General features: G+C 46.9%; 3 protein-coding genes across 6 annotated transcripts; 2 read left to right on the top strand and 1 right to left on the bottom strand.

Moving 5' to 3' along the window:
• Nucleotides 1-663: 663 nt before the first annotated feature.
• On the bottom strand, nucleotides 664-2,278 carry LOC118504818 (ubiquitin-like modifier-activating enzyme 5). Its single transcript, XM_036039822.1, has 2 exons — nucleotides 1,930-2,278; nucleotides 664-1,851 (listed from the first exon to the last, which is right to left on the bottom strand). Exons 1-2 carry the CDS (start codon nucleotides 2,102-2,104, stop codon nucleotides 869-871), a joined length of 1,158 nt encoding a protein of 385 aa, XP_035895715.1. The 5' UTR covers nucleotides 2,105-2,278; the 3' UTR covers nucleotides 664-868.
• A 463-nt stretch (nucleotides 2,279-2,741) lies between these two features.
• Nucleotides 2,742-4,542, top strand: LOC118504822 (probable glucosamine 6-phosphate N-acetyltransferase). Of its 2 annotated transcripts, none has more exons than XM_036039834.1 (4): nucleotides 2,742-3,143; nucleotides 3,320-3,530; nucleotides 3,604-3,793; nucleotides 3,861-4,542. In XM_036039834.1, exons 1-4 carry the CDS (start codon nucleotides 3,123-3,125, stop codon nucleotides 4,075-4,077), a joined length of 639 nt encoding a protein of 212 aa, XP_035895727.1. In that variant the 5' UTR covers nucleotides 2,742-3,122; the 3' UTR covers nucleotides 4,078-4,542. The 2 variants fall into 2 exon arrangements, with proteins under 2 accessions (XP_035895727.1, XP_035895724.1); XM_036039831.1 differs by having other exon boundaries at nucleotides 2,751-3,173.
• A 776-nt stretch (nucleotides 4,543-5,318) lies between these two features.
• On the top strand, nucleotides 5,319-15,659 carry LOC118504725 (N-terminal kinase-like protein). Of its 3 annotated transcripts, none has more exons than XM_036039580.1 (12): nucleotides 5,319-6,087; nucleotides 6,367-6,681; nucleotides 6,752-6,987; nucleotides 7,061-7,139; nucleotides 7,207-7,428; nucleotides 7,528-7,683; nucleotides 7,764-8,028; nucleotides 8,091-8,225; nucleotides 8,533-8,678; nucleotides 8,753-8,887; nucleotides 9,321-9,786; nucleotides 11,833-15,659. In XM_036039580.1, the coding sequence occupies exons 1-12, from the start codon at nucleotides 5,710-5,712 to the stop codon at nucleotides 11,970-11,972; spliced, it is 2,673 nt and encodes an 890-aa protein (XP_035895473.1). In that variant the 5' UTR covers nucleotides 5,319-5,709; the 3' UTR covers nucleotides 11,973-15,659. The 3 variants fall into 3 exon arrangements, with proteins under 3 accessions (XP_035895473.1, XP_035895483.1, XP_035895463.1); XM_036039590.1 differs by lacking the exon at nucleotides 11,833-15,659 and adding an exon at nucleotides 10,230-10,536 and having other exon boundaries at nucleotides 8,091-8,255; XM_036039570.1 differs by having other exon boundaries at nucleotides 5,320-6,087; nucleotides 8,091-8,255.
• Nucleotides 15,660-16,468: the final 809 nt, after the last annotated feature.

Below are 16,468 nucleotides of genomic sequence, written 5' to 3'. Positions count from 1 at the left end.
AATGAAAGGATGTCGTCAAGGAGCTGGAGTCTTTTAGATGTTATTTTCGAGATCAGAACACTTGACACTATTTGGTGAAGATGACTTTGATTTAGTCGGTTTGTCAGAGTCCTTCGTCGATAGCAGGAAGAAAGGCTATCGAGGGTAGAATCGATCCCACAGGAAGGCTGTCTCTTGATTAACAGAGCCCCGCTCTGGGTTGATATGGTGATGATGCTTGTATTTGATGTGGATCAGGTGCGTAAAGGGGTTATTGGCGATGTGGCTACTTTTTTTTGGTTTTCCCAGTGTCTATGGTAGGTGTACAATGACTTTCTACTTCATCTTCCTTGGCACTACAACCTCGAGAGGTCTCGGCCTGCCATTTCTGGCTTTCTGTGACTTAATTTTACCCGTAGTAAAGAAGTAAGTCTTACGTACGGGATACCTGTGAAATATTTCCATGCAGTTGAATTGGATGATCGGTAGAAGCTGATTGGTTGGTGAGTTGTTGCAGGTCGGTATTAGCTCTGGTAACGAGAGTAGTTGAGTCGATTTCTTTTTTCAAGGATCCGAGCTACTGCTCCGGCGAGGCTGTTTTTGACGATTTGATGAAGCTGAAGGAGGCCACTGGCGCCGTGGAGGAAGTTGATTGGACGTAGAGTAGTTTGAGTGATGATGCGGTTCCGGGTTTTGCCCAAGCGAGCACGATAATATCGTTGATCACAATATTTTATTAATTACGTTTTTGAATACAAAATTGCCATAACTAATCCCAGTTTCCCAGGGAGTTTTATAAGCTGCTAACAAGTGTCTTTATCTTAAAATAGGGTATGTGTGTGGGTTTTTTTTTCTTCTCAACGAACCCGGGAACCAAAAAGGCTAAGCTTCACTCCTTCTTACACATGCCAGACATCTGGGCCATCAGCTGATCCAGGCTGACATCGTCATCAGTCGTTACTTGGGGTGCGTTCTCCTCCACAACAGGCGCATCGTACGCTAGCTTCAAACCTTCCACGATGTTACTTTGCACCTTACTTTCGCTGGCAGCGACAGGCGTGTCGTCATCTTCAACCAACTCAATACCGTACAGATTATCCTCATGCAGTGGTTCTTCCGTTTCCGGTTCGGCAACGGCATCCACCACGCTCGGTGGTTTCGCCAGGTACTCCTTTTGCCGCTCCAGACAAAACCGATCATCACACGTCGGGTTCGGTTTGAGGCTCATCCGTGGAAAGAAATCGATCATCGCATTGTACCCGAGATAGTCCGACACGGTACCGAAGTGAAGCAGATACTTGAGCGTATTCTGTACCAGCATCCCGGCCACAATGCCCATCGTCGTCGGCAGGCTAGCGGCACAAACGCCCTCCCGTTTCAGTGTCTTCTCGTCGATGTTTTCCGCCACCACTAGCGGTGGGGCACAGGCAAAGCATGCCGTTTCACCTGGCCGTATGAACTGTATATGGCCGGAAACAGCATTTTCCGACACGCCCGATTCGAACCAATTAAGGCTAAGTTCGTTACAGGCCGTATTGATCGCCATACGGGCCTCGAAGTTATCTACACAGCTCAGCACCAAATCGACGGGCGTATCCTGAGCGATCCCACCCGTCCGGATGGCGTCGAGAAACCGATCGAAATTGTCCACCGTAGTGATGTTGTAGTTGTGCGTCGTTATCGACACATCCGGGTTGATGAAATTCAGCGTCTTGGCGGCAGCCTCCACCTTCGACAGCCCGGCCTGGTCCGGCGTAAAGAACAGTCGGTTCATGTTGGCCAACTCCACCTTATCATAATCGAACAGCAGCAGCTTGCCGATACCGCATCGTGTCAGCATATCCGCCGTCACACTGCCCACACCACCAACACCTACAAACCGGAAAACCATATCGTTCATCGAAATGCAATTTAACCCAAACGCTCCACACGTGAAAGGTATGCGCTTACCAACGACGGCCACACTCTTTTGGCGCACCTGTTCGTACTCCTTCACGATACCCATGCGCTGCAGCGCCATCAACCGGCTGTACGGGTTCGAATCCACTACCTCGGCGGACATTTTCTCGATCCGTTCCCGGCCCACTTTCACCGCCGATTCCGACTGCTTCCCCTCGTGCTCCATCGTGTTGATTGTAGCGGTTTTTGGAATGCGAAAAAAAACAGGGAAATGTTGCACGGGAAAAACGGTCGCCTGCCTGCCTGAATGGCGACCAAACACTTGTGTTTTGTCTGCTGTCGTCGTGGCTCGTCGAACTGACGTTTTGCCGTGTGCTGGAGCTTTCGTGTTGACGTGTGAAGCTTTCCTTTTTGTGTACAGTTGTGTGGCAGTGTTGCCAGCCGTACACGTACGTTGCGAAACACAACAACAAATCGGTAAAAATAATAGAATTGGTGGAGTTTTGGGTGATATAAATACAAAATATGCATGAAAAAAAGGTTCCAAACGAGTTTATGAGATATATTCAACAATCGTAGCAACGAACGCCGTATCGCACACTGCCAAAACACAAGCACATTATCTTTTCCTATCTTTGCAGGGTTTCTCAGACCAGTTCAGCATTGCAACACTTTATTTTAACAGCATGAAACGCTAATCCGACATCGTATATGCAGTTCAACCTTGTTAACTATTTTCAACGTTGGAAAATAGATTTTCAACTCCGTAAAATCCCGACTCGACGATGGAAAATGCCCAGTTGAGGGAGCTGAGAAACCCTGTATCTTGTCACTGTATTTGCACTTCCAAAGCTTTTTCTTTCCGTTTCTTCAACACTAGTTGACAGTTGTAAATTGTAAACAAAGGCCGCCGTTGTTCGATTCTACGAAACAGATCCGATCCGCCCGATTGCCAACCCGTCAGAACGGGGACGAATATTGGGCGAAGAGAAAGTTGTTTTGCAACTAGCCACCACCACGGTTGCTCGTTCCGTCTCGTTGCACGGGCAGCAGGTTTGCCACGCTGGCAAACTAGAGCGGAAGTCCAGCGCCTTCATTCGCACAAAGGATTGGGTGCTGACGGTGGCCGGAGCATAAAAATGCGCTAGATTTTACGATTGCTGCAAGAACTCCGAAGACCGCTTACCAGCGCAAGAAGAGTAGTTTCCATATCGAGTGAACGGGATAACGTTTTGCGCCGCAAAATGGGTGGTCCCGTGTCTGAGGTGAGTGTATACCGACAGGATTGCTCGATGGTACGTGGCACGATAAGAAACGCGGAACAGGAAGTGCTTCAAGTACCTCCTTCACCTTCAGCATACGCTTCGTTCAAGGTCAAACAAATTTGCGATCGCAATCTAATACAGGCGCTGTGTTTCTGTCCCTCTTACACCCGTTCCAGGAGGAGCTTTCCCTGTACGATCCGGCAATGCTCCTTAGCCTGGACTTTTTCCGGTCACCGGCGAACTTTAGCCCGCGGATTTCCGCCGCCGTACCGGGGGAAAGTTGGCTGAAGGTGCGCCCACTGCAGTCGGGCGATTTCCATCGCGGGTTCCTTCAAATTCTGTCTCAGCTAACGAAGGTGGGCGATGTTTCGCTGACGCAGTTTCTCAGTAAGCTTGCCGGGATTGTACCGTTTCGGTCCCGTTTGGCTAACCGGTTCGATTGTCCTTTTTTGTTTTGCAGATCGTTTCGCACAAATGCGTGCCAGCGGTGATTACTACGTGACTGTGATTGTTGATACGCGGTATGATAAAATCATTGGCAGCGCGACGCTGGTGCTGGAGCGGAAATTTATTCACGGATGTGCTACCAGAGGCCGGCTGGAGGATGTGGTCGTGGATGATACGTACCGTGGCAAGCAGCTCGGCAAACTGTACGTTTACCTCACTGTGGAAACTGGTGTGCATTTGATTGAATATATTCTTTACCTCTTTCCCCAGAATCGTGGTGACCGTGAGTCTGCTGGCGGAACAGTTGGGCTGCTACAAAATGTCGCTCGACTGCAAGGACAAGCTGATACCGTTCTACAAATCGATCGGCTACACGCTGGAACCGGGCAACGCTAATACGATGAACATCCGGTACGAAGGCCCAACCGCCAGAAGTATCGACCGTAACACGGCGGGCAGCAAGCCGGAAAATACGGAACCATCATGACAATTAGCCACCAGTGCTGCTACCCTCAGTAAATCCAAGCTCTAGACTGCGTCGAATCGCCCTTCGACAATCTGGCCTAGCTTAATGCCACGCAAAATTATATATTGGCCCTTTATTTTGCAATTGGATTTACTTTTTTCCCTCGGTGGGGGAGAGTGGATTTCTGCTATCTGATGAAGATTTGCCCTGAAAAACTTCTTTGCCGATCAACGGTCAGAGAAGTAATGTTTTTTTCAGAGTGTATGTATCGTCATCAAGCATCGCTCCCTCCCCGTGGACAGCAGCATCTGGTACATAATTGGATGATTATTTTATTTTAACTTGCACCCGTTTTTTAACTTTCTTAGTCTATGAATTTTCTTTTATCGATGTATCATTTTTCTATTATTATTTTATCTCGCATTTGGTGGTTGTGCTTGTATTCAAAACAATGGGTAATAAAATAGTAAAAAAAATCCAACAGCTGACTATTTTTTTTCGATTCGGCTCATTTCAATGTGGGTCATGTTGCGTTATGAGCCGCATAATTTAGATAACTGCCTTGCCAACAATGTTATCACCCGATTTGAAAATTGTCTTTCAATGATGAAAAAAAGGTTCATCTGTGGTGGTTAGAAAATTAAATCAATTTGCTCGTTGATCGAATTATCAGCAATAGAAAGATAAGAACGATAACACCAAACGACCAAAACGGTGGCGTAAATTGCGGTGCGCCAATCATTTACTCGAAAGCTTCGCCACGCTGCAAAACTGAACAACAGCTGATGGTGTGCGAGCTTTGAAAGCTTTCCGATGTGCCAAATGGCCGTTTCTCACATGTACATTACTTGCTACAAAATGTATGTGTGTGAAGTGTAGTACCCGGCAAAGATGAACTTTACCAAACAATTAATTAACATAGAAAAGGACAATGAACTTGCAAAAATCCATTCAAACATGAATAAATAATAGCAAAATAGATTTTTATTATTTAACCCCAGTTCGGGAATAAAAATGTAAACAATGTTCTCGACACACACACACACACGAGAACCTCTTGGAGCAAATCTAGCTCAAAAAATATTGTTTGCAAATGTGAAAATGTTTTTCAAAAACAAAAGAGTGAGAAAAATTGTTGCCAATAAACTGAAATGCAATATTTGTTTTGTAATTATTCAAATCGCAGCTCGTTCGACCGTTTGCCGATGGTCGAGTAACGAACCCCACGCTATACTCGGCCCGTTGTCGACCAGCTGTCAAATGTCTAGAAAATTTTCATGTTCGCCGTAGCCAGGGGAAAACTGCGAAAACACAAAACACGATACGTATTTGCATTACCCACAAAGTCCTGTGCAGAACCGAGCAAAAGCGAAATTTTCATCGGGTTTTTTTCCTAACAGCACAAGAAAATTCTCCACCGCACGCGTACGAATCGGGTCTGGGTTGGTTCGGCAAGCAGTGGTGAAAGGGGGGGCGCGGAAGCGAGAGCATCCGTCCGACTGCACCATCGCCACCGTCGCGTATCGGGTTTGCTCCTGCTGGAAACCCCCTGACCGAAACCGAAAGCCCCATACCGATCCTTAAAAACCACACAGCTAGTGGGGGTGTTTATTGGGTTGGCGGACGTGCGTTCCTGTGTGTGTTCGGTGCGTTATGTGGTCCTTCTTCTCGCGCGACTCGTCCAAAGACTTTCCGTACGAGATCGGCGAACAAGTGCAACAGTTTGACACGAAAAGCATCTGGAGTCTGCACCGTGGCAAGCGGAAAGGTACGAACGATGAGGTGTCCGTCTTCACGTACGACATCAAGAACGGGTCGGACGTTAAGCTCGAGCTAGCGAAGGCCGCACTGAAGCGGCTGAAAACGCTGCGCCATCCGAGCATCCTGCAGTTTTTGGACTGTCTGGAGACGGACAAGGTGCTGTACGTGGCGACCGAACCGGTCGAACCGCTCGGTACGCACATCGGCAAGCTGGCGGCGGAAGGACCGCAACGGGACCTCTACCTGGCCTGGGGTATCTTTCAGATCACGGTAATGCAATGCTTCCATGCTAGGCTACTTACACTGCCGTCTATTTGGCTAGGAAAGCGGGGAAGTGGTACGGCAGGAGGTCCTTCTCCTCGCTCGTGTTTACACAATTGGTAAGCCCAACGGTGCCATATGGAATTGAAATGAAGCAGTACGATTTAGTGCCCGCTCCTTCCTCAGCTACAGAATAGACGGCAATGCGAAATATGCTCCCCATTTCCCCCAAAAACCTATCACTAATATGCCCGCCCTCTTTTTCTTTTCACTGCCCCCCCTCACTAGCGTGCACTATCGTTTCTCAACAACGATGGCAACCTGCGACACAACAACGTATCGGTCTGGTCCGTGTTCGTTAACACGTCCGGCGAATGGAAGCTGGGCGGGCTGGAGTACGTATCCTCGACCGAGCTGCCGGTCGTACCGCCGATCAAAATACCGCCCTCGCTGGAAATTTACGATCCGCCGGAAAAGAGTGACCCGAACAAGCTCAAAACGGCCACCAAATGTTCGAGCGATATGTGGGGCCTCGGCTGTCTGGTGTGGGAATCATTTAACGGGCCGCTGAAAACGAGAGGCAACCTGAAAAACATTGAAGGCGTAAGGATGCGAGGAACGAGCTTCCGGTGTAGGATGTAAAATCTGACTATTTTTTGCTTACTGATTGTAGATCCCAAAATCGTTGGCCCCCTTGTACTGTGAGCTGGTCGGGGCAGCACCCGCGAGCCGACCAAATCCTGCCGACGTAATTACCAAATGCCGCAAACCGGGAGGATTTTTCAAAAACGATCTAGTGGACTCGCTACTGTTTCTGGAGGAAATTCAGATCAAGGACAAGGTGGAAAAGATGCGATTTTTTAGTGCACTTACGGCACAGATAGACAACTTCCCGGACAATGTTTGCAGGTATGTGTTTTAGCCGCCCTTTTCTTTGTTTGCTTGTGTGTTTCGGTATTAAACGCTACTTCATTGGTTGCAGGCACAAAATTCTTCCCCAACTAATAACGGCCTACGAGTACGGAGATGCCGGATCAGCGGTGTTAGCCCCAATGTTTAAGGTAAATGGTATTGCGTGCGTGTTCAATTCACACTTGTACAAGGCTCCTTCTTTTTTTCAAACTGCAGCTCGGACGTTTGCTCGAAGAAGCCGAATATCAGAAGCGTATAGTGCCATGCGTTGTGAAGCTGTTTGCATCGACCGATCGCGTTACGCGGTCCCGCTTGCTGCAGCAGCTCGATCTGTTTATCTCGCACCTGCAGCCGAACGTGGTGAACGATCAAATATTTCCCCAAATAGCGCACGGCTTTCTCGATACCAATCCAACCATTCGGGAGCAAACCGTGAAAGTAAGCCTCATTCGGTCCGCCTCGTTTTCATTTCAAGCACGCTTTAAATGTGTCTGTGTGTGTGTTTGTTTGCGTTTTTTCTTCTTATCTTCAAAATAGTCAATCATCCATATAGCACCAAAACTAAATTACAACAATTTAAACGTTGAAGTACTGCGCCATTTTGCCCGGCTTCAGTCGCGAGACGATCAGGGCGGCATTCGAACGAACACGACGGTGTGTCTAGGTAAAATTGCACCGCATCTACATCCACAGGTAAGTAAAAGCCTTTCACTACAATGCCTTTAAATGCGCAAAATGTTAATCACTGCTCATGTTGTCAACATTCCCAACAGGTCCGACAACGCGTGCTGGTGTCTGCATTTATACGAGCGATGCGTGATCCGTTTCCACCGTCGCGTGTCGCTGGTATACTGGCGCTCGCCGCTACCCAGCAGTACTTTCTGCTGAACGAGGTTGCCATCCGCATACTGCCCGCCCTGTGTCCGCTCACGATGGACCCGGAGAAATCGGTACGCGATCCTGCCTTCAAAACGCTGCGTGGATTCCTCGGCAAGCTGGAAAAGGTGTCGGAAGATCCGAGCCTGCGCGAGAGTATGGGTAGGTGATGCGTTTTTCTTCCCTGCTGCCACCTGTGCTAATACCGCCCGTACATATTACAGAGGCTGACGTCCATACGGCTACCCCGTCGCTAGGTAATGCGGCCGCAACCTGGGCCGGATGGGCAGTGACAGCCGTTACCGCCAAATTCTACCGCAGCCAAAGTGACACGGCCCGGCCGAGGCCACCACTAACGGGTAAAACATTGAGTAAACCTGCTTCTTTGGGTATGTAGCAAACTGCTGCCTCACCACTCAACCACATTCACATTTTGCTTCCCCCCCTCTCCCCCGTTTGTACAAAATCCATCCAGCCGTCCAGTGGTAGGCCTTGTTCTAAGGTTTTGTGCTGTTCCGTTTCATGGTTTTTTTTTGCAACGATGTTCGCTTCTTAGATTTCCTTTTTTTTGACGTTGAGTTTCTATTCCATTTCGTCATTCCTCATATCTACCAACCCACCCGCCCTAATGTTCTGAATAAACTTCAACTCCACCGCCCCAAACAGAGCAACCTTCAAGCAGCAGCATATCAACTACGACCAGCAGCGTTACGTCGATGACCTCGCTAGAGCACGAAAGCGCTGACACCTCTGCCTCGGCAAGCGATTACGGGCCCGACAATTGGGATCAGGAAAACTGGGGCGATATGGACGTGAGTAATGGATGTTTGGCTTTAAACTACATACGCAGCAAAGCAGATACGATATTGATACTAAACATACACAGACTTCACAGGATCCGAGCAGTCCAATGGCGGGCACGTCTAATCAGCTTACCGCGAACCTAAACATGGTCGGAAGCGTTAGCGATATGCGCGACGGCTGGGATAATGAAGACTGGGGAAGCCTCGAGGAAGATCCGGTAGGTGTATGTTTGAAGCCCATCTCCCCTTTACAATGGCGCCGGTCTGCACACGGCAGGACCGGTGTTGAAATCTCACCCAGGCCGCCTGCTCGTACGCAGGACAAGCTATCGTCTCTCTTGACACTCTAGGCACTCCAACCTCCCCGAATGGTGTCAGGCGCTGCCATTTCTGGCTTTCTATGACTTGATTTTACCCGTAGCAAAAACTGACGTAACCCTCTCGAAGACTCGCCAGGCTCCAGTGGGGGGCTGGTCATGTCATGAGAATGACACCGGTCGACCCAGCTCGTAAAGTCCTTTTAGGACAGAGGAGGCATGGTAGTCCCAAGCTGAGATGGAATTATGACACCAGAACGGCCGGAATGATCGATTGGCAGTGTTTGTGTATTACACACTATGCTTAATTGTTTCTTCCCATCTTTTTTACCAGAACGAAACCGAACTGAATGAAAAGGACGAAGATGAACACAATCGGGCACAGCAGAAGGAAGCGTCGCATATGGCACACCCGTCCGCAATGCTATCGCACGTCGGTGCCTCGATCAACAGTGGTGGTCGTGGGGCTGGTGGCAGCAGCAGTAGCAACAGTACCACCACCAACAACACGACCAGCTCGTCCGTGACGGACAGCAGCACGGTAAAGGCTAGCAGCAACAACAGCAGCAGCAGCAGCAGTACGTGCACCAGCACCAACACCAGCAACAGCAACAACAACACCATAGCGAATCATATCAGCAGCCCTAGCAAAATGATCGCACTGAAGAACATGAACAATCTGCTCAACACGGGCAGCAGTAACAGCAATCAACTGACTGGTTGGAACAATGGGGGCGGCGGTGCGGCTGGCGACGGATGGGGCGACGGTGAATTTGAATCGCTCGACGAACCAAGCGCGGGTAAGTAATCACACACACAGACAACGGCACGGCACACTTCACGCATTGTCATTCGCGAAACAATTCCCCATTGGTGAAGAGAGGTTATAAAGCACAGTTCATTCCCGGAAGACTGAATTACAGGGGTACAGCATTCAGAAAGCAAAGCACACAAAAACGAAGGCTTGTATCCATTAGCGTATAACGTATGTTTCTTTCTATCTTTTTCTCTGTCTCTTTTCTCTCTCTCTTTATGTCTGTATCTTGCGCGCGTTATTATTGATTTCCTCGCGTATGTGCGTTTCGGTGTTTTGCGCGGTAACTCCGGCCACCGACCGGACCCGTTGACGCTCGATTGACAATAATATGATATTGTCTACATTACATCTTTCTCTTCTTGGTTCCATTTTCTCATTGCTTTTTTCAACACACACACAAACAAACAAATTTTAATCCGCGCCCAGACGATATCGTGCACAGTTTGCACCGGCGAAACCATTTTCACAATCGAAGGAAGGGTTACTGAGCGATTTCCTTCGAGGGGGAATACAATATTTCTTATCAAATAATGCGGAAGGCGTTGTGGTGGTGGTGTGTGTGTGTGTCTGGGTCAGTGCAGTCGCGACACGCACGCCACCCACGCGCCATTATCCTCATCTTTCATCCGGTCACCATCATCATCATCGTCATCAAGCGATCGTTTTTTGTCGACGGCAAGCTCTTCTCAACCATCCGCGCGCACGCATTCGATTAGTACGATCGGCATCGGCATCTTTATTAGAGAAAAAAATGGGAAACAGAAATGACGTATCATCTATTATCGAAAAGTAGCGTTTGCAATTTAACTCACTATTTGCGATCTTTTGAAAAACAATTTTTTTTTGAGATTTTTTTTCAAATCTTTGAATGTTTGATAATTTTTATTTCAACATTGTTTAAAAAGTTCGATGTAGTGTTATTGCTTTTAGAATGACCCTTTCTTTCTACAGGGTTTTCTCAGGCCAGATCAACATTGTACCACTACAGGGTTCCCCAGTAGATCGTACGACGAGCATATCTTAGCATTTCGCGCAAAGGTTTAAGATATGGCTAAAGTCTGAACAGATGCCACCCCCCCACTCACGGACACTCATTTTTGCAACTGAGATACCCAAAAGGGTATATTTTTCAGACTTTTATCATAAGTATTTATTTATTTATTATTTTTAATTATTATAAATAATTATTACAACGATCTCTCACATTTTTGCTTAACTTTTACCTAAATTTAAGGTAACTCAGTACCGAAAAGTGAATGCCGTGAGTGGGGGGGCATCTATTCAACCTTTATCATATTTTTCAGATGTTTTACTGTATTTTTTTATTTATTTATTGTTTATTTAATATTTTTTATTATTATAAATAACTATTACAACGATTTCTCACATTTTTGCTTAACTTTGACCTAAATTGAAGGTAACTCAGTAGCGAAAAGTGGGTGCCGTGAGTGAGGGGGGGGGGGGGGGTGAGGGGCATCTATTCAGACTTTAGCCCAACTTTGAGTTGACGGAGCTATTCCGGCTGAAGTCTGAATAGATGCCCCCCTCACGGCACTCACTTTTCGCTGCTGAGTTACCTCAAATTTAGGTAAAAGTTAAGCAAAAATGTGAGAAATCGTTCTAATAATTATTTATAATAATTAAAAATAATAAATAAATAAACACTTCCACTAAAAAGTCTGAAAAATATACCCTTTTGGGTAACTCAGTTGCAAAAATGAGTGTCCGTGAGTGGGGGGGGGGGGGGGGGGCATCTATTTGGACTTTAGCCGCTATTCCTTGTCACACAGTGCTACAATGTTGAACTGGTCTGAGAAACCCTGCATATAAATTTACCTTATTTTTTACACCGTTTGCCTGTTTTTTTAAAGGGTAAATTTCAATCATTTTTATCATGTCTCTTGGTGTTGTTTTTGTTTTCTTCTCTCTTTCTTCTCTCCTCCTGGATAATATCCATTTCATTCACACCATATAAACTCACACCATGCCCGCTTGACTGACCCTGATCTGTTTTACCCCTTCTACCCAGGCACGAACGCGAAAATGGACGAAGCGCGCCGAAAGCGGGAGGAGAAAAAAATGCAGCGGCAACGCGAGCTGGAAGCAAAGCGAGCCGCCCGCACCGGTTCCGGCGGTGGCCCGATGAAGTTAGGTGCCAAAAAAATTTAATCCGTACGGCGTACTGCTCTCGATGATTGGGGCGGTCCCTTCCGTCTCCAGGTGCGTTGCACGCCAACCGTCCGGTGCGTGTGGCAGGGTTCGTGCTAGGAAAAGGATACGTGCAGGCTGCAGAGCAGCAGTAGAGTAATTGGAAATTGTAAAACGAAAAACCACAAACCCCATAACCCCGAACCGGCGGACATAACAAATATCCTAGTATGCAGTTGTCCGTGTCCGGGCGTGTGTGTGTGTGTGTGTGTGTGTTGCGAACCAGAAACAAAAAGAAAAACCCATTGCACCTTTCCCCGTACGGACGGATAGCGGTGCGTAACGAAAACTCGAAATTCTCGTAAAAGCCTTTTTAGATGATAACGATTGATACGATCTTCAAACCGTATGGGTTTCACACAATTATTCAGGATGTGGGCTAACTCATCCGGTGATCGGTGTTTCTTGTCCGGTTAGGTTTTTTGCCATGCTTTTTGGGTTTTTAATTCCCTTCCCCACCCCCCCCCCACCCCCCACAACCCCTGTTTTTCAAATTACCTTAACATATTGTAGCGGGTATGTACCGGTCTTTCATATATACACAATTGGATACTCATAGAACAAGATGTATGTATGTATGGATGTATGTATGTGTGTGTGTGTACGTACGTGTCTTCTGAAGCGAGATGGGGCTAGGGCAGATAGCGATAGCGAACCGAGTGGTAGCGCGCTCAATTTGCGTTTTTGGTGCACCCATTGCCAACATGCAATGGGGGAAAAAAATAGTATTTGTTTTCGTATAGCAAAGAGGAAGAAGAATATGCATTCCAGTGAGAATGGTTTACGCACGATCTATCTAAATATACATATGAAACGACCATTACCACATGCATTCGCCATGATTATGCGGCCAATTTTCCGGATCGGCTACGGAACGACCCACACGCCGGAGTTTTTTTTTTGGTTGGCGACTGCAGAAGCAGAATACATATAAACTTACAGAAAAAGGAAAAACACATCTAGCGTTTACCCCCTCCACCCGCGAGGCACGGGCAAGGCGTGTGGGGAATAAAAAGAAAATTACGTCAAGACGAGTGAATAGCTTTAATAGAAAATATACGAATTTATATAATGTGTCGGTTAAAAAACACGGTGTGTCATAAGAAACGAGAAGAAAACCCCCCCCAAAATGGCCGTTGATTGTGGAAAAAAACGATGATGGAAAAAAACGCCCCCCCCCCCCCCCCCCGGGGAAAAACGTTGCCACACTGCTCGCTCCAATCACGATATTCCTTAGAGGGAAAGTGTTTTCCTCACGATCTGTTTTTCCTGTTTTTGTAATACGTAAATGTACACTACTACTAATACTACTACTACTACCATTGCTTAGTTACTAGCCAGCAGCAGCAGCAGCAGCAGCAGCAATGAAAATGTGCGTCACTTGCACAACTGTAAGCTGTTTGGACAGATAAGATGCCAGTACGGAGGATAACAGTATGCTCCTCTTTTATTTATTTCTATTTTCTGTCGACAATCTTACCACGCATACCGGAAATAAGCAGCCAAACAGGGTCGCCAAGATGGTCATTCTACCTGTCATTAGTGTTGGTGTCAAGTAGTTCTTTTCCAAGAGTAGAGGGAAGCTGCTAGCATGTGAAAGGTGAAGCCTCCCGGTAGCTCCGGTAGCTTACTGAGGGTTAAGACCTAGAGGAATACGAGAACCTATCTAATGAGGGTGAAGAGTTCGAAGAGTTCGAAGAGCTATCTCATTTGGGCGAAGATTTTGAAGAGCACCCTAGTGAGGGCGAAGATCTTAAACAGTGTAAAGAGCTAGCTCAGAAGGTTGAAGACTTCGAAGAGTGCGAAGGACTAATTCCTAGGGACGATTAGCTCGAAGAACGCGAGGACCTATCTCATGAGGGCCAAGATCTTGCAGAGCTGCGAAGACCTATCTCATGAGGATGAAGAGTGCGAAGAGTTCGAAGAGCTATCTCGTGAGGGCGCAGATTCTGAAGAGCTCTCTCAAAGAGCTAGCTTAGAAGGTTGAAGATTTCGAAGAGTGCGAAGGGCTAACTCCTACGGACGAATAGCTCGAAGAACGCGAGAATCTATCCCGTGAGGGCGAAGATCTTGAAGAGGTGCGAAGACCTATTTCATGAGGTTGAAGAGCTCGAAGAGTTCGAAGAGCTATCTCGTGAGGGCGCAGATTCTGAAGAGCTCCCCAGTGAGGGCGAAGATCTTAAGCAGTGCATAGAGCTACCTTAGTAGGTCTATCTCATGAGGATGAAGAGTGCGAAGAGTTCGAAGAGCTGTCTCTATTCTCAGTAAAAGCGCAGAACTTTAATAGTGCAAAGAGCTACCTTAGAAGGACGAATACTCCTAAGGACGAATAGCCCGAAGAGCGCGAGGATCTATCTAATGAGGGCCATCATCTTGTAGAGTTACGAAGAGCTACTTTGGGAGCTTCATAGGAGAACTTCCTTCTGCGGCAATCCCTCTTTGACGCAAGTCTTCTCGACCCTGTTGAGACTATGTCAGACAAGAGTGTGGAGCTACCATTTTTGAAATAGAAAAGCGCGCTCAGATCTCTCAACTTACACTGAGGTGAGGCCTCCCGATAGCTTGCGAGCTCACTATCCCTACACAAGCTCCACTAGTATTCTTTATGTTTCCTTCCCTTCTTTACCGAGGAAAACCAAAGCTAAAAATGAGTGAGCGAGAGACAGAAAGGAGGAGGGGATCGCGTGAGTGTTCATGGAAATGATTTACTTGAAATCTGTCTAATAGTAGTATACGCTAGCATGCTGTATGCGCCAGACATCAGCAGTTTGACCACTCCCTTTAGAACATATGGCTGTAGTTGCCCAGCAATGTTCTACATTGCGATGCTTAAGGGTGGATTACTTGGACAAGGAATTCTGGCAGGAGGACTCTACAGATCAAGAAGAAGACCCTCTCTCCCAAACTTGTATCATTTATACTAACCGATGCTAGCAATCAATTTCCTTCTTTTTTTTTGTGCCACGATGTAGCTCCTTCGAGCTAAGCTTGCTGCCTCTCGGAGCGCAGTAACGCATCACCGAACCGTTCTTTCCTTGCGATATTAACCGTACAGCCTGAGAGTTGGACTCTCGCACACTCGCACACACTATTAGTAGCCCCTAGTAATGCTGGTTGTATTATACTGCATTAGATACACACATATATCGATTTTCTCGAGACAGTGTGGTGAGTGATACACTCTCTCTCTCTCTTTCTCTCTCGGGCTGAGCCATGGCAACAACTTGTGTTGTCGATCAGGATGGCTTTTTGTTATACTTTTTTGTATTATTCTCTCTCCCTCTTACATCCTTCCTTTGAGATATATCTCCATCGATTAATATTTGCATGATGAATGGGCGATGGTGGAGCAGAGAGAGGGAGAGAGAGAGAGAGAGAGAGAGACCGACGAGACAACGCGCATCGGATGAATCAATTTCTAGATAGGTAGAGTAATCGATTCGAGACGAAATCATAGCTAGAGTAAAATTTAAAAGAAAACCAACAAAACTACTAATCAAGCACCTTTAGCAGACAACAAAAACTTTTAAAAGTAACAGTGCACCGACTACGTCAACGTCATTAAAGAAAAAGTGGAAAAGCAAAACCAGCAACAACAACAACAAAAAAAAAACCCAATAAAGCAGGAAAATACTGTAACTAATCGCATTTGCAGAATTATTTGTTCTCTTTTGTTTATTCTTTCTTTCCTGTGGTAGTGTCCAGAACGAAAGAAATATCACGAGTGTGCAGAGGTCTGAGTAGTGTGGGGTCTAGCATGTGAGAGGTGAAGCCTCCCGGTAGCTCCGCACTTACTGCCTTCATTTTATTGAGACGAGGCCTCCCGGTAGCTCTCGAGCTCACTACCCAACACTAGTTCTTAGAGATGTCTGTGAACGTGATGGTCGTGTTGTGTCCAGGGTGGGTTTATCGCTGCGAGATCTCGTAGATGAATATCCAGATCGGTGAGGAGATCATCAAGGAACAAGGCGATCCTCAGACGTCTACAGAAGCGGTGAATACGCATCGAAAGAGGATGGCGGCGTAGATCAGTCTTCAAGAACTCAGATGACATTAGAGTGATGAGACCCAATCGATGACTTTAAGGACGCATGACCACAGCGACTCTACCCAGGAATCGATAGACGTGGCTACAGGATGGTAGAACTTGACATCGTCAGTGTACAGCAGACATCCCCGTCAGGTGGGACACATCTGATGCATGTCGAGATGGAATGAAAGAATAGTAACAGGACCTCCAGACTTGCCTAACCAAGAGTCCAAGAGTCAGGATATAGGACTATCAGTCGGAAGTAGCCTTGAAGTCCTAAAGAGTATGTATTCGCATCAGTCCTCAGCAACTCCGATACATGTAGATTGGTGAAGCCCAATCAATGACTGAGTTGAGCTGAGGTACGAAAGACCAAAAATGAAAGTGACTCTACAGAGTGATGAGTCAGAGAGCCAGGGCTAAACCT

Source organism: Anopheles stephensi, chromosome X (genome assembly GCF_013141755.1).
Source record: "Anopheles stephensi strain Indian chromosome X, UCI_ANSTEP_V1.0, whole genome shotgun sequence".
NCBI classification, from domain to species: domain Eukaryota; kingdom Metazoa; phylum Arthropoda; class Insecta; order Diptera; family Culicidae; genus Anopheles; species Anopheles stephensi.
Note: the sequence above shows the minus strand (reverse complement) of the source record. Positions and strands in the feature narration are given on the sequence as shown.

Bases quoted from the DNA above. Each gene is read 5' to 3' on its own strand.
- LOC118504822 (XM_036039831.1), top strand. From the start codon at position 3,123: ATGGGTGGTCCCGTGTCTGAGGTGAGTGTATACCGACAGGATTGCTCG. The intron at 3,531-3,603 runs GTAAGCTTGCCG...TTTGTTTTGCAG, and splicing joins TTCGCTGACGCAGTTTCTCA to ATCGTTTCGCACAAATGCGT. The intron at 3,794-3,860 runs GTACGTTTACCT...CTCTTTCCCCAG, and splicing joins GGCAAGCAGCTCGGCAAACT to AATCGTGGTGACCGTGAGTC.
- LOC118504818 (XM_036039822.1), bottom strand. From the start codon at position 2,104: ATGGAGCACGAGGGGAAGCAGTCGGAATCGGCGGTGAAAGTGGGCCGG. The intron at 1,852-1,929 runs GTAAGCGCATAC...TCCGGTTTGTAG, and splicing joins AAAGAGTGTGGCCGTCGTTG to GTGTTGGTGGTGTGGGCAGT.
- LOC118504725 (XM_036039570.1), top strand. From the start codon at position 5,710: ATGTGGTCCTTCTTCTCGCGCGACTCGTCCAAAGACTTTCCGTACGAG. The intron at 6,088-6,366 runs GTAATGCAATGC...CCCCCTCACTAG, and splicing joins GGGGTATCTTTCAGATCACG to CGTGCACTATCGTTTCTCAA. The intron at 6,988-7,060 runs GTATGTGTTTTA...CATTGGTTGCAG, and splicing joins TTCCCGGACAATGTTTGCAG to GCACAAAATTCTTCCCCAAC.